This window comes from Hydra vulgaris, chromosome 12 (genome assembly GCF_038396675.1).
Source record: "Hydra vulgaris chromosome 12, alternate assembly HydraT2T_AEP".
Classification (NCBI taxonomy): domain Eukaryota; kingdom Metazoa; phylum Cnidaria; class Hydrozoa; order Anthoathecata; family Hydridae; genus Hydra; species Hydra vulgaris.
In genome coordinates, this window is record NC_088931.1 from 37,898,333 (window position 1) to 37,922,500 (window position 24,168).

Sequence of the window (24,168 nt, forward strand, 5' to 3'; positions counted from 1 at the left end):
TAATTTTTAAACACTACTTTTATTGTTTACTTAACATTATAGCTACTTTGCAAACGATTATTGATAATTTTTTGCCTCAAACTCTTCAATTCCAAGACGATGATGATTTCAAATTAGTGCTTGAAAAAAGAGCTTTCTTTCAGATGATTTATCTTAGTAAAGATATTGTTTCACTTCATTGTGTACTTGATGAAGATTGGTCTATTGCTGATGAACTGATTCAACTAAAAGGATTAAATTTAAATCTTATTGTGCCATTAAATAATTTGCAACCTACAAATAATCAGATTTTTTCAGGAAATGGAGAAATATTAGTTATAGGGCAAATGGTAATTTATTTTATTTTTGGTAAAGTATTTTAAATTTTTTAAATTTGTTTTCTTTAATTTTAATCTTCTGATTAAGTGAGTGAGTCTTCTGTTGAATAAAGTGAGTAAGAGACTAGTAAGAGAAGAAGAAGAAGAGGTTTTCTAAAATGTTAAATATATAAAATTTATATTTAAGTTATATCTGGGTATTATTGTCATTGGATCATCAGGGTATCATATATTCTAATATTATAGTACAGGAAGTATATATATATAATATGCTAAAATATTATATAGTTAAAGCACATTTTTAAAGAATTTGCATAAAAAATAACAATAATTTAAGTACTGTTAACTAATTTTGAAATTTATAATGTCTTTCAAAAATGCCTAATTAATGAAAACTTAAATAATTCAACTTAATATTCAAGGCTGTGGCTTAAAGTTAAGTAATGTTTTTATACAGAGTATACTTTCCAAACTGGATTTCAACAACAATAACTAACAACAACAATAAGAGATTTATTTAATCAAAATTTACAATCATATAATTAAAATAATATATTATTAACAGTAATAATGATAATAATAATAATAATAATAATAGCAATAATAATAATAATAATAATAATAATAATAACAATAATAGCAACAATAATAATAATAACAACAACAACAATATAATAATAATAAAAATAATAATCATAAGAATATCTATAATATTATAAATAATAAAATCATAATATCATTATTAAGATAAATATAAATAATTGATTCACATGGAAGGAGTCACTTATGCAAAAACTTGATCAAAGGAGTGACACCAAATAATTATATTAATAATGTTAATTTAAAAAATAATGAAAATACCAATAATAACTTTATTTGTTAATAGAGCAAAAGTAACAGCAAAAGTTGTAGTATTTATAATAATTATAATAATAATAGTAATAATACGAAATAATAAATAATAATGACAAAAACAATAAATTTTTTATAAAAGTAGTAAGAAGAAAAATAAAAATAAGAAAACTAAAAAAAGTTAATAATGATAAAAAATTAGAATAAATTTTTTTTTCAGAATTTGTTGAAATTTATTTTTTAAGTAAAGAAATTAAGATAAATTATTTTGAAGTTTTAATTTTTCAAACTCATTCACATTGCACACAAGATTTCAATTCCATTCACCGATGCACTGATGTGTACTTACTTGATAAATACTTTCCATTCCTCAAAGTTTTATAGGGAGGTACATTTAGTTTTCCATTGTTAATGTTTCTAGTTAAATGTGAATGTATAAATCAAGTTTCAGTGAAAAAGGTTGTAATAAAGGAAGGTAAATTTTTATTAAGGGAGTCAAAAACAAAAAAAAAATTAGAAAATCTAACTAGTGCTAACAAAGTAGGAATTTTAAGTTTTTTTGAGGAAGTTTGAAGTTTCTGTATTATGGAATTGAAAATTTATTATTTGGATTGATTGACGCTGAGCTGATAACAATTTATTAATATTACAGTTGGCAATTGGTTCCCAAACCTAACAAAAGTAGTTGAGATGAGACCGAAAAATTGTAAAATACAGACTATTAAGGGTAGTTTTATCAACATAATGGCATAATATTGAAAGCATGCCATTAGCTCGATTAAGTTTTTTACAGTGTGCATCTGTATGAGAATTCCATGAGAGGTTTGAATCTCTAAAAATAACAAGATATTTACTAATGTGTGTTGGATATAAACATCTATTAATAATTTTAATTTTAGTTATATGATTGTTGTATAAAATATTTTGTCATGGAAATAAAAAAATATTAGTTTGGTTTTTCCCAAGCTTAGAGAAATTAAGTTTGCATTTAGCCAATGGACTAAACCTTTTAGATCTAAGTTTATATTCTTACACAAGGAATGATAAGACATTAATATGCAAGATATTAGTATCATCAGCAAACAAATGGACTGATGAGAAGTGGACAGAGTTATTTAGATCATTAACATAAATCAAAAACAATAGAGGGCCAAGAACAGAACCCTGGGGAATGCCACAAACTATCTGTTTGTTATTTTATTTGTTAGATAGAATTGAAATTGTTCTATAGTTACATGAGAGTTTTGAGCCATTTTTATATAATGGAATGACACAAGATAATTTCAAAATGTCAGGAAAAATTTCATTCAAGAAGGAGGTATTAAATACCTTAGTGAGAATATGAGAAAATTCAAAATTAAAATCAATAAGAATGTTTGTGGGGATGCTGTTAGGGCCTATTGATTTTCTAAGTTTCAATTTAGATATTAGTGATGAGATTTTAGAATGGTTAGTTGGAGATATCAGTAAGCTATGAAGATTTGCATGCTTAAGATCTTTTTATAGTTAATGTAAGATAAATGAATTTTAGAATTAAGTCTATAAGCTACATAATGCACTTTTATTATAAAAAGAAAAATTACATCTAATGATACAAAAAAAATTTTGAGCTTAGTAATTTCTAATAGTTTTAAAAGACTTCTTTATACTAGATTTATCCTTTGAAAATATCTGTTTCTTCTAGTGGTGGTCTTAAATTGAATCATATCTGTTTAAAGCAGATTTAATTCAATCTTTTTTTTTTTTTTGTGTCAAATGCTTAATGTTTGAACTTTATGATTTTTAAACCTGTCAATTTTCATAAATACACAGTTACAGAATTTTGACATAAATTAGTAGTTACTTGTGATTATAGTTAATCATTTATTCCCTCTGTATATAAATTGTATAAAACTTTTTAGCCTGTATTTACTTTATTACATCGCTGTAAAAAACAATTGTTGTGTATTTGATATATTTTGACTTTTTAAGCCTTTTTTTATTGATTACTAACCATGTTTTCTCTAAGATATTGTAGTTTGTTTGAACAATTTCTGAAGTAAGATTAATTTCTGAAGTGGGATCAACTTTAATATTGATAACATCATTTTATTATTGATATTATTGATGTTGATTTTTGTATTTTTTTTTCATTTAAAGCCTTTTTTTTTTTTTTTTTTACTGCATTGAACCTTGCAAGTTTGATAAGATTTTTATGCTTACATTTTAATTTAGCATATCATCAGACAAGTTTTGCTAAATTTGCATCAGTATAGTATTTTTTTAAGTCTGTAACTTTTTTAAAACTACATTTACAACTGTTTAGGTTGAAGTCAAAATTGAAAAAGGTCAAGCTGAATATTTCCTCTCTGCCGATTTTATCGCTAATAACTTGAGTATGTTGACAGAGGCTGCAAAGGTTTCATTTCTACCTGATAATGATTATGACAAATTTCAACATTTAAAATCACTGCCACTTTCAAGTTTAATTCTAAAGATTAAATTAAATTCTAAAGTTTTAAAGTGAGTGGTTGTTATATCATTATCATCATCATCATCACATCATCATCATCATCATCATCATCATCATCATCATCATCATCATCATCATCATCATCATCATTATTATCATCATCATCCTTCTATTTCTTAATTTTATTTTTAGATTCCAAGGCACATCTTTATCATATGCTAATGTAAGTGATAAAGGAGTTCCGAATTTTTCAACATTAGAAATTGTTTTGTATAACAAAAATAAAAATGCAAATATGGTTGTTGGAATTTGCCAAGAATTTGTTTTTTTCGAAAAATTTGTAAAAGAAATTTTAGACATAAATTTGGAGGGTGTTCCGTGGTTGGCTTTTGAAAATTTCTGTAAGTTTTTTGAGCCATACTTTATACTTTTTTTTCAGTTTGAATTTATGCATTGATAGTAAGGTTATATATATTTTTTTTGGTTTTACGTTTGATTTTGTTTAAAAATTATAATGTAATTAAAGTAGTTTTATTGAATAGTTACGTAAAATGTTTTTTTAACAACATAACAATTAAAAAGAAAGTTCATGATTCAAGAAAAAAATCAAACCTTTTTAACAAAGTAAAGCTAGTAAGTCAAGTAAGTAAAGCTAAATAATAAACAATGAGCAGAGTATCAAACAAATAATGCAAATAGTAAATAAATTTTCAAACATAGCTTACAATAAATTTTAATTTACAGCCAGAAATAGAAAATCGAATGCAGACTTTACTACTTAAGAATTGAACATATTTTAATGAATGCAGTGTCATATACATAACAATTGTCTTATACAAAACAAGTGTCACATACATATTATTAATGTGGATTTTTATCATTAAAAACAATATAAAAATAAAGTAATGAATACATACAGTTGATACTTATATTTAACTATGAAATCTATATATTACATAATTTGAAATAAAAAATTTTTTATAAAAATATTTTTAAAAATTTGGAAAATTAACACACAATCCACTACCTCGTCTGCACAGGTATTGCAAATTTTTAAAAACATTACTTGCACTAAAGTTAGTTTTAATGCTCTTAACACCCTCATCAATTGCATAGCTGTCTAGATTTTCAATTATAATATGGTTTTTTTAAATTAGTGTTAACTTTTGTTTCACAAAAAGTACACTGTGTCAAAAAAGTTTTCATCCACCTATCTTGCACATTTTAAAAATGCTATAATTTTTTAAGCAAAGAGGTAAGCATGATATAAACTAAATTATATCATTTAAATATTTAAGAAATATTGTACAAAAAGATTTTTTAAAGTAATGAGTAAAAAAAAACACACAGTATTTTGGAATAAAAGGTAGACATTTTTGTCCCAAAAAAGTTTTCATCCACTACAAAAATAAAATAAAGTTGTTATGCAAACTCAATTTGATTGTGTTTTAATAATTTGCGTTTTTACCACGAGCTTTTATTACCTCATATAGTCTGTTTATCATAGAACAAACTAATTTTTTGGTAATTTGAAGTGATTTAAACTGGAGTAATTGAGCCCCACTCTTTCATAATTACTAATTGTAGCTGTTGCCAATTCCTTGCATCATGTGTCCTAATTCCTCTACCCAATTCATCCTACAGATGTGTTTTAGAATTTAAATCTGGAGATTGTGGGGGTGTATAAAGTTGCTTAGCTGTTTTAAATATATAAGCCATTTCTTGACACGTTTGGCTGTAGGTTTTGGATCGTTATCTGCTGAAAAATAAATGAACTAGTAAGTCTAAATTTGTGGGCAATTTCTTCCAGATTTTTTTTCAGAATGTTTAAATATACATTTTGATCCTTATTTCCATCAATGAAAACCAAGTTTTTTAAACCTAAAGCACGTATACACCCCACACTAAAACACTTACTCCACTAAGCTTTATCGTTTTACACAAATTTTGTTTTTTAAATGCTTTATTTGGCTTTCTCCAAACTTTAACTCTTCCATCTGATGAAAACACATTAAATTTTGACTCATTGCTGAAAAGGACTGATTACCAGAATGTCTTTAGTTTATTAATATGAAGCTTTGCAAAGTGTAGTTGTTTGGGCTGTGCTGACTTTGCTGATGTAGGGCTTTTTCAATTGTACTCTACCATTGTTTTCAGCTCTTTTTAAGGCTATTCTAACAGCACTTATTTTAGGATTCTGGATGGCTGTTCTCAAAATAGCTTGTTGATGCAATATTTTAATTTTATTTGGACATCCTGTGCGTGGCTTATCAGAAATTTTTATGGTAGTTTGGTATTTTTTGATAATGGACTGCACTGTTGCATGTGATTTCTTTACTATTTCTCTCATATTTCACTGTGATTTTTCCTACTTCCATAGTCTTTTTTTTTATGTTAGTTCACCTCCCCAAGGCCATGAAAGCCACTACAGATGAGGAGGCTACTTGTGGTTATAACCCTTTCTCAACTCTATAACTCCAAAACACAAACCTTGACACACAAGGCCGCTGCACGGAGAAACAAGTTGAGCGCGGTACTATCAGGGACATGGTGGAGATTGAACTCGGAACCTCTCGCTTAAGAAGCGAGCGCTCTACCACTACACCACTACCGCATATAGTCTAACAATAAGCGATCTAATTCCCTCTGAAACTCTTATTTTTAATAATTAATCTAACAAAAATAAAAAATATAAAAAATTTATATAAAGAAAAAGTCATATAAAAATCTTTCTAAATTTATATTTAAAAAATGTTACTTCAATACTTATTTAACAACAAGTTTGAGATTTGAGATTTGAATTGAGTGCAGGGTGGATGAAAACTTTTTTGGCATAAAAACAGGCATTGTTTATTTTTAAATGCTGTATTTAATTTTTTATTTGTTATTTTGTAAAATCTTTTTTTACAATACTTCATGAATAGTTAACTGATATAATTTATGCATAAACTGATATAATTTATGCATAATTATGCTCAAAGCATAATTGAAGTTATGCTTATATCTTTGCTAAGTAAAAAGTTATCTCATTTGAAAAATGTACAGGATAGGTGGATGATTTTTTGACAGAGTACATCTCTATATAATAATCCTGAACTTAAAAGAAGTAGTAGTTCCCACTTGTGCATGTTTGATATGGAACTCTTGGCAGCCATTAAAGTCAAGTTAATGGTGGAAAAAAGTCAGCACTTCTTTATACAAAGTATAAAAAATTTATGTAAATATGTAGCTTATGTAAACTGATGGTAATATGTCATTTACATTAAATATAAAAATTCCATTTGTTTAGCATTATGTACAAATGTCTGTAAGTGTAAACGTCTGTATGATAAGTTGAGTTTGTGGTTCGTGTGTGATTGTGTATAATATAAGAACTTTTTAAAATTTTCTAAAAATTTTTAAACTGTTTTGTTTTGTATTTAAAGAATTTTTTAAAAAGATTAAAAAAACAAAAAAAAAAGCATTCTTGCTTAGCGGTAGATTTGAACCCACTAAATTGTAAGGATGTTAGTACAGAGTGCACTAAACCAGTTGGCTTCTGAAGATTTAAGACAAAAAAACAAACCAAAGTATAACTTTTTCATACCAATTTTAATGATTCAACACTTTTTATATAGATACTCTAAATAAGTGCAACTATATTGCACAGAAATTTATAAAAAAAAATATTTTAAAGCCACAGCATTTTATCAAAAAGTAAAACAAAAAAACGTATGTATAAAAGTTATATTATAAATAAGTTATAAATAAATAGAATTTTACTATTATTAGAGATGTAATATGCAAATAAAAAAAATGCATGTAATACTCAAATCTAAAAAATACAAAAAAGTGTGTGCGACCGTGTTTGTGGTCGCACACCTTGTTTGTCCATGCTTAAAGTAATTTTTTTTAGATAACTTGACCATGTTTTTATATAGTAAACATTTTAAGAATTTGTGGCAAAAAAAAGGCTGAAAAAAACTACAGTGTATAAAACAGCTATACTCGAAGAAAGGAAACGAATACTATACAAAATAAAAAATTTAAATAAAATAAACTAAAAAAAAAATTGAAAATTAAAAAAAAAAATTTTCAAAAAAATAATATATTTAAAATATCTTACTATTTTTTTTTTGTTTTTTTTTTGTTTTTAGGATGTTAATTTCCACTACCAAAATTGATACAAGTTGAGGAAAAAAGCAGATAAGAATATAAGAAAAATATTTGCAATTTATTTGCGACTTTTGTCTGTCAGTATATTAAGGAAAGCTCTTTATTATTTGCACTAGAAATATGGACCATTTGAAATTTTTGCTAAACTTTACTCTTTTTATCAATGCACAGGGAAGCAAGAAAGCTAATTGCAATTTATTTGTAAAAAAAAAAACTTTTAAACAAGTTTTTCATGTCAAAAAATAAAGTCATTAATACTAATATTTAAATATAAAATATTTGGTTGTTTTCACTACTCCATTGAAATAGTTGCACTTTTGTTGGATTCTCCATATTGTGCATTTAAACCCGATAGTTTATTTCCTGATAAACTATTGTTATTAATGATGCTCCAAAAGGTTGTGGGCTAGTGCTTTGTTATTCACTGAACTTTTTTATGATATTATTATATAATGAAATATTTAGGATCCTATTCGAAACTTTTTAAGTTTTTAAATACATTTTTTTAAACAGAGCAATCGTTAAGTTCATTATCTCTAGTACTTCGTATTAACGTTGGTAATATAAAATATAAAGGAAACAATTTCAGACAGGCATCAAATGTGGTAAATACATTTATAAAAGAAACCATGCAATTCTTTTATTTAATTTTTCCGTCATTACAAAGTTTGTTAATCAAATAATGTTTTACAAATAAAAACGTGAAAATAAATAAATGAAAGCAAAAAAATTAACAAATCTTTTCATAGTTCTAGCATACATTGCAAATTAGTTTCTTAAATATACAGGCTATTAAAAATCAGGAATAAATTGCAAATTAAAACTTTCAATTGTTGTTAAGTTGTTATAAAATAGACATTTTCCCTCAACTTGTATCAAATTCAGTAGCTAAAAATAACAACTACCCTAACCAAAAATTACCCGACAACACCTAAAAAAAATGAATAAAATGTTGTATATAAGATTTGTAAAAAAAATTTTTCTTTCATTTAAACTTTTCTAATTTTATTTTAATTAAAATTTGATATTTCATTACTATTATGTTTCCTTTTTTTAGAATTGTTTTTTTTTCTCAGTAGATAAGTTTAGCTTTTTGTCATGAATTATTGAAATGCCTAAAAAGTTAAAAGATACAAATTGCCATGGTTCCTAGGAAGGCTTGTATATTAACTTATCAAAAATTATATCCATTATTAAGAACTTTGGGCATAAATTTGAGCATCTTAACTCCTATACTGGTGTCAAAATCAGCTTGCATATGTCAATGTATTATTCCAGCAAATCAAATTTTATGGTCAAGTTATAAATTCATTTTTGTAATTCACAAAAAAGTTAATTTTTGTTCAGGAAAAATTAAAAAAATAATATTATGCAGCGCATAATATTTTGCAATATAACTAATGCTATTATATTATATTATTAATATAATATATGCTATATATAATATATGCTATTTTAATAAAAGGGTATTACCTCTTCATCAGAATTCATGTAATAGATCGGGAAGTTAATCATTTGTTTATACATATTTAAAAAATGTGTTTAAAAAATTATTGCAGAATTATTTGCATCTAAAAATGTTTATTCAAGTTTGATTTTTTTATGTTTTTTATGAAGTGGTCTCTTTTAGTAATTTAACATGTTTAATGATTTGGTAGCTTTTATTATGATGAAGCTTATGTTAGATTAAAAGTAAATCATGTTTTTAAAAATAGTATTTTTTCAGATTTATAATTGTTTGTAAAATCTATCAATAATAAAATTTTTTTATTTAATAATATTGATTTTATTTTAATAAAACATTAAAAAAATGGTTTTTATTACAATGGTATGGCTTATACAGGTTTTCTTGTTGCAAAAGAAGAAGATAGTATCAATAAACAACATTTTAATACTGAAATGTATCCTGTATTGAAAGAAGGTTTCTATTTTATGTATTTAATATTATAAAATTATATATGACATAAATATGAGTTTTTTTAAAATAAACTTATTGACTTATAAGTTTATTGTATTTCATTAAAAATCATAACGTTGAAAATAAAAATGTATTCAGTATTGGTTGTTTTTTTTAGGTATTGGTTATAAAGGAAGAATTTCTTATGACAATATTGTTTGTCAGACCATAATAAAGGCTGATGGAGTTACACAAGTACTTAATAACTATGAAGATATGTGCAACTTTATTAAAAATAAAACAAATGACTTTATGAAATTCATTGGAGGCGAAGGTGTTTTTTTTTTATCTTTTCTTACCAATTTTTTTATATTATGTATTTAAAAAGCTGTTCGTCTATGAGCATTTTAAGACAAACATTTGCTTTATTTTAGAAAAGTTGTTTTCTTGTTTATGTTTGCATATTTTCGATAATTTTAGAGAGCAGACCCGATTTTATAAAGTATTAGTTTTTTCTGGGAAGTGTAATATGGAAATAAATATAATTACAATAGAAAAATTATAATCTAGGAAATCTAATCAGGGAAAGTAACACTTTTATAGTAGATCTAAGAATTCTTAACTTAGAATAAAATTGCTAAAAAGTTGAAAAAATTATTTCAATTCCTACACTAGAAGCTTGTGAAGTTAAAGAACCTTCAATATCTGTTATAATGTTACAATCCAAAGATTTTAGAGGTTTTGACCATTTTATTGCTAATATTTTTCAAAACAGATTCACTATATAGGTAACTTTAACCAAATAGAGCAGATCTGTCTGTGAAAGTCATTGCAGCTTCATTTTCATTTTCAGAATGGTTAGATCCAAAATATTTAAGATTTAGTAATTCTACTAAGAAGTTAGCATCACTGACCAGGGTGTCAGCCTGGTATATTTTTATGTTTTTGTTCTAAAAAATATTAGAAATTTTTATTGATATTGTCCTATTAATTTATTTTAAAAAAAATTAAAAATCATTGAATTTTGGAGCTTTAAACCCATTGGAAATTTTGCAGTACATGCCATGCCATTGGGCTGGCTAACACCCTGCTAACTTCCTGAAGATATATAGTTTCCAATTTTTTTTCCTTTTATTTGATGAAAATGACATTGTGTTTATCAATTTTTTAAAGTTTCAACAGTGTTTTTTTATTTGATCTCTTTGCATATTATATACTGCCTAAAGCTGCTGATGGTTCATTTGAATAAATCTCACTACTTTATCATTTCACTTTATCTGTATGTGACTTATTTTTCTACCAATCATGAGGTCCAAGATCACTTAAAAAATAAGCTTGACATGTTTTTTAAGTGAATCACATACAGAAGCATGTTTCACTAGGAAAATGTTTAAGTTTGAATAAGTTCTCATTAATAGCATAGCAAATAAATTTATTGCTTCAAACCACTTGACAATAGCTTTGAGTTAGGATTAGTGTATTGGTAATCTTAGTTTTGAAGCTAACAGTGTTGGATGCTGATGAAGTTTGGGTATAACCTAAGTGTTTTTTTAGTATTACAGTAACAAAGATATTATTATAAAAAAAGTCTATATTGAATAAAGTTAGTTGTTTGACCTATTACATCTGTCTTTTTCTTAGAAAATCAACTAAATTGTATTTGTTGTAAATAGAAAAATTTTGAATACAAATGATAAATTTGTAAAATTAATTTAAGTAAATTTGTAATTAATAAAAGGCAATAAAAGATCAATTACAATATCATTTGCTGTTTTTTTTTTAATTTTTAAATCTAGGTTCCATATCCCAATCATTGTTTAACTTTAAAACCATTGTTAATACTGACCAAGCAGTGGTATTAAAAATTGGATCTTTACAAATGATAAATCCATCTTTCAGTTTAAAAGAAGTATACCAATACACCTATAAGGTTACAGAAAAATCACCTAAAATTGTAACGCCAAATACAAAACACACAAAATTACAAAGACATAATCATCATAGTCACAAAAGATCTCATAGAAATATAAAACGCTCAGATGAAACCCAAAATGTTGAAAAAATAACTACAAGAATGTTTGGAGTTGTTATTGAAGGTGATGTCAAAGATACTTCTACTAAGTTTGAGTGCAAAGGTAATTTAAACTTTCATGAATTTATTATTACTTATATATATTTTTACTATTGTTTTTTATTATTTATATATATTTTTATTATTGTTTTTTGTTATTTATATATATTTTTACTATTGTTTTTTGCTATTTATATATTTTTATTATTGTTTTTTATTATTTATCTATATTTTTGTTATTGTTTTTTCTTATTTATATATATTTTTATTATTGTTTTTTCTTATTTATATATATTTTTTTGTTATTGTTTTTGATTATTTATACATATTTTTGTTATTGTTTTTTATTATATATATATATATATATATTTTTTTTTTATTATTGTTTTTGATTATTTATATATATTTTTATTATTGTTTTTGATTATTTACAAATATTTTTATTATTGTTGTATTTAATTTTAATCATTAACTCTGTTGTAAAAATTGTAAATATAAATAAAATTAAAGCTCATAGTAAGAAGTATTTAGTTGGTAGAAAAAAATTGGTATGAAATTGGTTTTAGTAATACTTTTTTAAACTTAAAATTTGTTTTTTTAAACACGCTTGGTTACAATCATTAAATTATCTTTTGATTAAATATAGTTAAATAATACTAAAATCTGTTGTTGCTTTTTTAATGCATGGAAAACTCTTGGTGACAAAGAAAATGGACAGAAAATAAAATTCAATATTTGTTTTTTATATTCACTGTTATCAAAAATAAATTGATTATATATATATATATATATATATATATATATATATATATATATATATATATATATATATATATATATATATATACATATATATATATATATATATATATATATATATATATATACATATATATATATATATATATATATATATATATATATATATATATATATCAAAAATTGTTATCAAAAATAAATTGATTATATATATATATATATATATATATATATATATATATATATACATATATATATATATATATATATATATATATATATATATGTATATATATATATATATATATATATATACATATATATATATATATATATATATATATATATATATATATATATATATATATATATATATATATATATATATATATATATATATATATATATACTTTTTCAACATCTTCACTTCCAGCAAGGCTGCAAGCAACCACTATTAGAGTTGGAAGTTACTCAAAGAGAAAAGATAAAGTTTATATAGCAAGATAATGATTGACAGACAACTAAAAAGATTGCAAGTTATATGAATCTGGAAAGCAAGATGAAGGGGGCAAATTTCAAAAAACTGATAATCAAGGAAAAAAACTAGACAAAAAATAGTTTTTGAAGTACTTAGGAACAGTCACAGAGAAAGGATGAGACTTAATTGAATCACGAGAATGAATTTTAGTAGACGGCACTAGAGACGCTAGCTCTTTAGAGCAGTGCCCATTAAAGTACTTGTTGTAAAGAGAAAGAGAAGCAACATTACGATGATGTGATAATGGTTGGAGGTTGGCTACAAGAGCAGGTCCAACTATGTTTTTTACACCTTGTCTAAAAGAGAAAGAGCATCATTGGAAGATCAGTCCTTGATATGGCAACAGTATTCCATACAAGGGCGGATTTGAGATTTACAGAGAAAAAGAATCTGGAGTAAGAAAGTGTCGACCACGATAAAGAGATGCAACCTTAGCAGATGTTAATTTTGCAAAGGATTTGATATATGGTTTGAAAGAATGATCTGAAGTAAGAGCTAATCCTAAGATTAAGGGTAGATGACTCATTGAGTACATTAACATTCATAAATATAGGAAAATCTAAATTATTGCAATAACGATCGGCTGAAAAAATGGGTTTATCTGAATTAAAGTTCATCAACCATTTTGACCCCCATGCTGTAGCAGAATTGAAATTCAAGCTCAAATACCCCCTCTAAGCAATCAGAGAATGGCTTCTTATCATGACAAGAACAAATGGTAGTATCATCAGCAAACAATGCCACCTTAGATGTGAGAATATCTGGAAGATCGTTAATGTAAATTAAAAAGAGTATAGGGCCAAGGATAGAACCTTGAGGAACTTCTGAAGTTACAGAATAAGAAGAAGAGTGCTGTCCATCAAGGACAACTTTTATACTACGATTTGAAAGGAAGGATTCAATAATCTTAAAGGTGTTGCCAGATACACCATAAGAAGAAAGGTTATGGAGAAGACCAGCATGCCAAACTTTATCAAAAGTTTTAGACAGTCAAGAGCGATAGCCTTAACCTCTCTACCTCTATCTAATGTACAATAAAACCTAATGTTTATTATTGTTAGCAAATCAGCTGTAGAACAAGAAGTTATTAGATTCAAGATGAGAGATTAAGTGTTTGTTGATTAAAGATTCAAAAACCTTACTTATGACAGGAAGAAGACTAATGTGATGGTAGTTAGATGAGTCAGATCGTATTTTAATTTCTTTTAATTTTTATTCTTGGATTGCTTATTTGTAGTTCTCTTGGGCTTGATTGGCTCTAAGTTATTTGGATTTGAGTTTTTTTCATTTAGACAAGCAGGAGTATATTTTTTATTAAACTATTATTTAAACAGGATAGTTGTTGATGGCAACTTTAATACAGTCACAATTACTAAAGTAAATTTACCCTGTAGTTTTTTTATTTTGAAGTACTTTTTAACTTTTTAAAAATTTTCACGATATTTCTATTAAAGAAAATAATTTTTTTTAGTAATACAGTTGAGATATGGGAATTATAGATGACATAAAAAGTTGTTGTTAGTTATTAGTGTATTAAAAATATCTTGATAATGTTTTTAGAAATATTCATTGATGCTAAAGAATGTACTGCACCAGTTGAGCTCAAATTACCATATGAATTTTTATATTGCTCAATAAGGATATGACTATGATAATGATATTTGTACTGCTCAATAGCAGTTTGATGTTTCATAGTAAGCTGCAATAAAATGTTGGTAACTTTTCAATTTTCATTATGCACAGTCATTGTTATATTGCATATACTATTAAAGAAAATAAATTTTTTTAATCATACAGTTGTAGATGAGACATCGCAATTATAGATGACATGTGAGAATTATAGATGTCACGTGTATTTTAATACAGTTTTGGATGATATTTGGGAATTTATGAGTTTTTAGATCCCCTTCAAACTAGTTACATATATTTTAAAATCCATCATTATTCTTCACATAGTCAAGTGTAAAATTATGTATTGAAGACCTATAATATTGTATAGATAAATTTTTTATGAACATAAAAGTTCTTTATTCCTTTCTTAATCAGGCTTTTTTAATAATATGATAAATGTAGATTTATTAAAATCTTTGATAAGTAAACTTTGGCAAATATTACATGTTGGGTCTGCGTCAAATTAAATGAGAACTATAGCCCTGGATCTTGCAGTTTTGGGGGTGATTCAAAATAAAAGATTTTTTTTTTTAAAACTCTGAAAATAAAATCTTTGATTAATGACATAAAAAAACAAAGTATTTTTGAGGTTTACAAATTTTCTTTGCACTAATTTTAAAATAAGTACTCATGTAAAGCTGAATTTGTGATTACCATGACTTTTCAAAATACAGTTTTCAGTTATTATGGGAATTCATTGATGGAATTTCATTTTTTTAAATATTCAGTGAATAAAAGGAGGTTTTCAAATTTTGCCTTATTGTTTTATTTTTTTTTTTCATTTTGGTTTTTATTTGCTGATGTTTTTCATTTGTTTTTATTTCGTTTTGTGAACTCCATAATTAAATGAAATTTAAAATTGCATCACATTCAGAGAATCATCACAGATAGAGAATAAAAACTTTTTTTCTTTATATTTTGAACTATGATAAAAAAGTTATGCGAATTTCCTTATGGATTTTACTTTTTCTTTTTGATTTCTTAAGTTCTGTGTAAATTTTATATTAAATACTTCTTGTACATGACAGCATATACTTACTGACAGAATCAACAATAAAAATAATCATCCTGTGATAAACTAAGCTTTTTAGCAATTGCTGAAATAAATCTTGTTTACCTGCCTGTTAGTAAATCTGTGATTCCATTTTTTAATTTTCTACTAGCTATTGCTTAACTCTTTATACTGTTATTAGCAAAGTCAATAAAGATTTCTATCCTTTCTATTTACTGCTGCTAATTTTTTTGGTTAGCCAGAAAGGTTTAGTCAAGGTTTAGTTAGACGTGTTTTGGGTGAGGCTATTGTTCTTGAAATATCAAAAGCTTTAGTAAGAGTTTGGAATGCTGGTCTTTTTCATAAGCCTGCTCTATATGATATATGATATAAATTGTTCTAGTTGTTTCTAGATTTGATTATTGGTCTTATCTTAAATACAGTCTCTTTTCAGTGATAGTTCACAATCTGATCTCTCTCTGTTCTGCTTGGGGCTTGCCATGGCTGTTGAATTTTATCTCAAACAAAACTCAGTTTTTTGCTGCTAATAATTATGAAGAGTGAGATTACAAAATACAATACTCTTATTAATCCTCTACTTCTTAGACTAATATTTAGAGTTAGATATTTAGACTAATATTTAGATAGATATTTAGAATAATATTTAGACTTAGATAGGTTCTTAGTTTATTGACCCTTCATGGTAATACAATCAATTACAAAGTTAGCATTTGCTCTTTTTGCTTCTCTTTATTTTGTTTTCCATTTATTTACTCTTGATTCTTTACCTATTTAAATCTCTTATTTTTTGATTGTATCGAATATAGTGTTCATATTTTGACTGGTTCTTCTAATAAAGCTCACTATCTTTTAGACAAGCTTTAAAATTTCGATGTAAATATTTTAGAAATTGCTCTAGCTGTCATGCTTGTGCTACTGCCCAATCGTAATAAGGCTGCATCTCTTTCTCTTATTTAGAAAAACTATCATGGTTGTTTCTTTAGCAAGGTACTATCACTTGTTCCATTAACCAAAACTCAATCTTGCTTGACTTGTCATTCAACAAAGTCAAATCCTTTTACTGTATCTATTCCTTCATTCTCTAAAAAATTTTTCGCATATAATTTTTTTCCCTGCACTTCAATGCTTTGGAACTCTCTCCCATCTTCATATTTTCCTGACTCACACAACCTTCAACTTTTCAAGTCTTTTGTTAACTGTTTCCTTTCTCTTTAACACCATTCTTTGTTTTCTAGTAACTACTGGTTTAATAGTGGTTGCTTGCAGATATTGTGAGTAAATTAGTTTTTAAAAAAATTATGTTTAAAATGCTATGTTCAAAAAATATTTTATTTAACTAGTTAACTAGTCTTGAGTAGTTATTAATTTAATTAGAACATACCTGTATTTCTAATGTAGCAAAAATATAGTCAACTAAAGTTTAACAACTTATGTTAAATTGATTTGGTTGATTTCTTTTGAACTGTATAAACATTCTTGCTAAAATAAAATAAAATTATCATTTTTATATCTTGAGTTATTCACATTGGTAATTATTTGGTAAAGTAAAAAGACAAAAATGGGCAGAAAAACTATTTCAGACAAGGTACGATTGCAAATTGTAGGTCTGCTAAAAGATAAAACAAAATGCCAACAAGAAATAGCTCGAACGTGCAATGTTTTGCTTAAATGTGTACAAACAGTATATGTATAAAGTTTGTTAATCTAAAATAGTACAATTGCATATATAATGGATGTGGCAAGGGGCAAATTAACTCAAATTTACTAGATTGCAAAAATTTGTGCAGGAAAAACAACAAATTTACTGCAACAAAAGTAAGAGAGTTTTTTCACAACTCTCACAACTATTATGTTTTAAATATTATTTTTATAAAACAGATGTTGATCTAAGAAATACAAATGCAGGATAAAAATACTTATTGTGCCAAAATTAAAAAAAAATCAGGTAAATAAAAGCACATTGCAACTTTAATCAACTTCAAAAGCGTATACAAATAAATGAACTTTAATGACAAGCATTTCTTGGTGAAGCTCGTGGTTCGAAAAGTATACTCATTAATTTTAAAGTTAGCTTTGCTTGACCTGACAGACAAATAACCAAAGGTAGTATTTGTTTGACTAGGTTATTTTGTGTCAACATTATTGTAAAATGTGTTAAAACCTTTTTACATAAAAAATTTTACCCAGGTATAAAAAAATTAGCAATCGCAAATAATATACTTTCAAGATCATTAAATGAGTTTGGCCCATGATTGACCCTGTTCATAATTTATGATTGCTTAATTTGCCCCTTGGGTGGTAAATATCTACTTTCCATTCATAAAAAAGTATAGTCTATTTATATAGCTAGTTTTTTTTTTTTATATACAAATTTTTTTAAACAAATGCTATTGAATGTTTTGAGTTAAACCTTTTATAAATTATAAATTAGGTGCCCTTTCAAGTTATGAATCTGGACAGCTAATACTTAACTGCACGGATGCTAAAATTTCAATAAGCTATAGTGAAATCACAAATTCCCAAAATGTTGATAAAGATGTGTTATTTGAAGCTTCCCAAGGAAAAAGTGTTGTAAACAATTTTTCCATATTTGGTAAGACTTTTATTTATTTTATAATATGCTTGATTTAAATATTAAATAAACAAAAAAAGTCAAAAGTTAAAGAATATGTGCACTTAACCTTAAGTTGCTTTTTCTGTTGAAAAAATAAAAACACGTTCAAAGATTAGCATGGAATAATGCACTTCTTTGTGAGTTTCATTGATCTTTCAATCTGTAGCAGAATTGACTGCCATGTGATATAAGGTTTAATAGTACTATTAGTTCAAAGGTCATATATATAGTTTTTTATTATTTATATTTTTTGGTTTGAATATCAAAAAATTTCATTGTTATTTCAAAGTGTTTTTTAGAGTTTCATTCTCAAATGAATGTAATTTATGAAGACAGGATTATGAAAATAGAAAATGGGTCATTAACATTTAATTTATTAAATATCAAGGATACATATTTTTCTGCTCAATTAAAAGATGTTAAAGACTTCAAAACAATCCTAAGGTAAGTATTTATATGTTGTTTTTTTTAATGTTAACTTAGTATAATAATGTAGTAGTCTTGTTAACTTGGTATGTTAAAGTACATCTTGTACAGTGGGTTCCATAAATATAGTCACTACTTTGTGTGAAATTTTTGTTTTTTTGACAATTATCTTTGAAACCAACTAATTTATACAATTAAAAGCGTATTAAAAGTCTTAACTAAATGTTCTCTATCGAATGGTATATAATTGGAACTCGTTAGGTTAACTAGTCTTGAGTAGTTATTAATTTAATTAGAACATACCTGTATTTCTAATGTAGCAAAAATATAGTCAACTAAAATTTAACAACTTATGTTAAATTGATTTGGTTGATTTCTTTTGAACTGTATAAACATTCTTGCTAAAATAAAATAAAATTATCATTTTTATATCTTGAGTTATTCACATTGGTAATTATTTGGTAAAGTAAAAAGACAAAAATGGGCAGAAAAACTATTTCAGACAAGGTACGATTGCAAATTGTAGGTAAAAGATAAATCAAAAGGCCAACAAGAAATAGCTCGAATGTGCAATGTTTCTCTTAAATGTGTACAAACAACGTTGAAAAACTGCAAGCTATATAATGATATCAAAGATTTACCAAGGCTTGGTAGGACTTTAAAGCTGACTTCAAGAGACCAAAGTTATCTCTATCGAAAGGTTAGACAAGACCCTAAAATTTCTTACCACAAACTTGCTGGAGGGTTCACAAATACACCTGGTAACGTTAGTGTTACTTGATGGACTGTACGAAGATGTCTAAATAAGAAAGGCTAAGATTGCTATTTCGCTGCTCAAAAACCACTTTTTCTCCCACTTTTATAGGAGAAGCATCCCCCTTTCTGGGAATGCTTCTCCCATAAAAAAACAGGGTCATACAACATTTATAATGGCAGAATTAACCAGTATAACTACAAAGAGACCCTCGAAAGTAAACTTTTTCCAACAGCCAGAGCTTGTTACTGAAGACGACAACAATGGACTTTTCAGCACGATGGCGCAATAGCTCACACTGCAATCTTGGTTAAAGAGTGGCTTGATCGGAAAAACATTACGGTCACGCCTTGGCCAGCTTTTTTTAACAGTTATATATTTCTCATAAAAAAGAAATTTTTTTATGAGAATCTTAAATTTTTTTTTTGAAAAAACTTTTTTGCTTATTTTGTTTATAAAACCACTGTTAATAAAATTTAAATCAATTTAAATTATTAACTTTTTTGTTTGCTTTAAATTTTAAAAAAATATTTAAAAAATCATACTAAAAATTAATTGACTATATTTATGCAACCCACCGTATGAATTAGTGGTGTAGTGGTAAATTACTTGCTTTTAAGTGAGAGAAACATAAGCCAAATTTTGTATCATATTTCAGAAAAAAAAAATTGTAGCACCAATATGTGAGTACTCTGTTAATATTTAGGTAAAAACTGATGATAAAAATAAAAAAAAGGTAGTATATGATGGTAAAAATAGAATTTTCTATAAATACGCAACATAATTTATAAAATTTTTTAACAAATATCCAAAACAACAAAAAATTTGATATAAACACTGAATTTTTTTGTAGATCAAAGTTTTGCTTTTTTATTTCTCAAGTAATTTTTATATAAATTACAAAAAAAAAATTAATTTAATTTTTCTTTAGATAAAAGTTTTATTTTTAAATATTAAAGTTGAAAATTACTTAAACTGTTGTTATTTATTTAAAATTTAATTCATGTTTATTTTAGGACATTTATTAACTCTTCTTTGTACTTGAATATACATTCGTAAATCTTTTAGTTAACCTCAACTAAAAGTTTATTAAAACCAATGTGCAGTTGGTAAAGAGACATTTTTAAAAATTATTGAATTTGACTATTTCATAAAAACTTAGCACCATAAAACCACATTTCATAGAAACTTTGTGTTATCATAAATCCACATTTCCTAAAAAACTCAGTATCATGATAAAACCACATTTCATAAAACTCATTGCAAAACAGGCTCATAAAAAAAAAAAAATTCATTATCATTATAAAACAGCATCATGAAACCCATTATTGAGCATCATCTTCAAATAACATCATAAAACTCATAATTGTAAAACAGCATCATAAAAAACTAAGTAACATCATATAATAACATTATATAAAGCCTAATATCTTTGTGAAACAACATTATTGAAACCTGTTATCAACTTCAAACAACATTAAAAAAAATTTGTAAATTAAACTACAAGATCCAGTTTTACTGTACCCAACAGGACCCAATATCGTTGTAGGAAACACACATTGTAGGAAATACAGTACAGGATCTAGGAGACTGTACAGGAGCCACTGTTGGAAACATTACATGATCCGATTTCACTGTAGGAAATGCTTGGTGGTATGAGGTTTCTCAAATCTATGTTCAGGAATTGTAACAGTCATAATTCTTGCTAATACTGTCAACAGGTGATCTTCCAGTCTCTATGGTCATCTTTACATTATTTTTATTATCATCATTGTCATCATTATCAAGCTTTAGCCTTCTCTTAATATAAAAAATCTTGAGCACTTTCTTTTCTTAACTAAAGCTGGTTCATACCATATGTAATGCACTACCTCTAGGTTTTCTTACTTCTATATATTCTGCTTTCTTCTGAAGCTGCAACCTCTCTATATGCTGATACCTAAAAGATTTTAATCTTTTCTGACAAATGTTGTTCTGTATGCTTTTATAATCTCTGTCTAAGATTATGGCTCCTTTTCTTGTCTTGTTAGAGTCATACCACACATCCATCTGATCATCATCTTCTCTTTATGCAAATGCTACACCATATAATTACGAAAGTTTATAAAAATATGTAAAGATATTGTGTGCCAGCATCTAAGTAAATAGCAAATGTATATATTTATATCTCTATATATCCAATGTTGTATTTCCATAAATGCGCCTCTTACATAACCTCCTGGATCCAAGCAGTTATGGAAACTTGTATTTCTTTTCTTTAGTTTTAAATCGAGCCTCATTCTGCTCCACGTTTTTACCTTCTTGTGCTGTCGCTATATTAAACCATTATCATTTTGAATAATTTATTTTGAATAAATGTCTTTTTATTATTGCAAGAAATTAATGTAAAAAGGTCTAAGCTCCATTATTCTCAGTTTACCAAATCTTCTGATGCTAAAGTCAATTCTCGAATTTAATCTTCTAAGGCTCCTGGTTCAGACAATATTTCACTCATAATCTTACAAAAGTGTTCTCTAGAACTCTCTTTAATCCTCACTAAATTATTATTAAATGTTAAATAAGTGGTTTCAATATTTAAAAACTCTATATGCTTTGATCATCTCTCGTTTGATAAATTAAAACTCATTCTCGCTTAGCTTGTCATTCAGCAAAGTTGTATCCTTTTATTGTATCTGTCCCATGCTAAAAAAATTTTTATTTATCTAGTTTGTTTCCAATATATCAACAAAACCTCAACTCTCACCCATTTTAATGTTTACCTAATTCATACAACCGACAACTTTTTTAGTCTTCAGTTAACTGTTTCCTTTCTCTTTATCCCTATCCTTTGTTTTCTAGTAATTCTTAGTAATTTAATAATGGATTTTTTCTAGTAACTCTAGTAATTTAATAATGGTTGATTGCAACCTTGTGAAAAGTGAATTAGTTTTAATTATATATATATATATATATATATATATATATATATATATATATATATATATATATATATATATATATATATATATATATATATATATATATATATATATATATATATATATATATATATATATATATATATATATATATATATATATGTATATATAGATATTATATGTATATATATATATATATATATATATATATATATATATATATATATATATATATATATATATATATAAAATATATATAATATATATATAAATATATATATGTATATAGCAATATTTAATAAAATGTATGCATAAACTTGTAATATAAAGTATTTTAAATTTTTTCCTAGCCCTGCTATCAACCCCTGCTAAATTTTATAATTTTGCCAGAGTCGAGTTTGTAAAAAGTCCCATTTTTTCTTAGTCACTACTTTTTATTCTCATGTATTTTGAGTCAAAAGAGTCAAAACCTTTTGAGTCAAAAGAGTCAAAACCCTGTCATTTAACTAGGTATTGTTTTTTTCCTTTCCTTTGTCTTTTATCCACTATTTCTTCTATTTGTAAAAAGTGCCATCAAGTTTGTTTTCTGGCAAATTGTGATAAATTTTATCTGTTTTCTTGTTTTTGTTAGGAAATACTACTTGTTTTTAGCTATTTTTTTCATGAGTAAACTCCTCAATTGTTTGTATGGCTTTGTAGTCATCAGTATCCAAAGCTATCCGTATTGGGTCTTCCTTCAAAACAAAAGCATTGTTTAAGACAAGAAATGTAAACTAGAATAGTAAGCTATAATAATAGTAAGTAATAGATAGCTTATAATAATAGTAAGTAACAGATAGTAATAGATGCGGTAGTGGTGTAGTGGTAGAGCGCTCACTTCATATATGAGAGGTTCTAAGTTCGATCCCCACCATGTCCCTGGTAGTACCACATTCAACTTGTTTCTTTCTCCATGCAGCGGCCTTGTTTGTCAAGGTTTGTGTTTCGGAGTTATAGAGTTGAGAGAGGGTTATAACCACAATTAAGTAGCCTCCTCATCTGTAGTGGCAGACACAGGTGATGTCTTTTTGACTAATCAGAATGGACCATGTCAGGGGCTTATGTTTTTTCTCACTAAAACTTTTTTTGTAATTAGTGAATATATCCACATTTTATGTATAAAATGGAAAGGGTATTCTTTAGGGATTTGATGATAGTGTAACTTCATTTTGGTTTGGGCTTTATGAATGTTTTTCTGTGCAAGATTTTATGCCAACTGTAGGTCTGTTAGAAGGTACTTTTTCAATGCTAGTGGATATACTATTATATGCATATACTGCTGCAGGAAGGTGAATATCCCAATCATGTAGGTTGGATGCTATGTACATAAAAAGATTCTGAGCTAGGACTCCATTAATACATTCTATGAAACCATCTGTTTGGGGGTATTAGTTAACTGTAAACGCTTTTTTTGCATTTAATATCACACACCTCTTTTAATAATTTACTACTAAATTTGCTACCTCTATCTGTCAGGAATCATCTTGGTGCTCCATGCCTGAACAAAATGTTGTCAACAAATATTTATGCAATGTCGCTGCAATGGTGGTTATGCAAAAGGTTTTACATACTTAGTAAACAAGCAACCAAAAATAATTTATATAATAGCAACCAAAAAAATTTATAATAGCGACCAAAAAAATTTATAATAGCAACCAAAAAAATTTATAATAGCAACCAAAAGATTTATAAT

General features: G+C 25.9%; 1 protein-coding gene across 4 annotated transcripts in view; it reads left to right on the plus strand.

Moving 5' to 3' along the window:
• LOC101240776 (uncharacterized) overlaps positions 1-24,168 on the plus strand; it is a 139,064-nt gene that overhangs the window by 70,646 nt on the left and 44,250 nt on the right. For all 4 annotated transcript variants that reach the window (XM_065813150.1, XM_065813149.1, XM_065813148.1 and 1 more), the window contains exons 8-15: positions 43-329; positions 3,475-3,671; positions 3,814-4,022; positions 9,620-9,697; positions 9,852-10,007; positions 11,470-11,808; positions 18,156-18,317; positions 18,638-18,782. In XM_065813150.1, the coding sequence (XP_065669222.1) occupies positions 43-329; positions 3,475-3,671; positions 3,814-4,022; positions 9,620-9,697; positions 9,852-10,007; positions 11,470-11,808; positions 18,156-18,317; positions 18,638-18,782 (1,573 nt within the window). The remainder of the gene's footprint in view (positions 1-42; positions 330-3,474; positions 3,672-3,813; positions 4,023-9,619; positions 9,698-9,851; positions 10,008-11,469; positions 11,809-18,155; positions 18,318-18,637; positions 18,783-24,168) is intronic.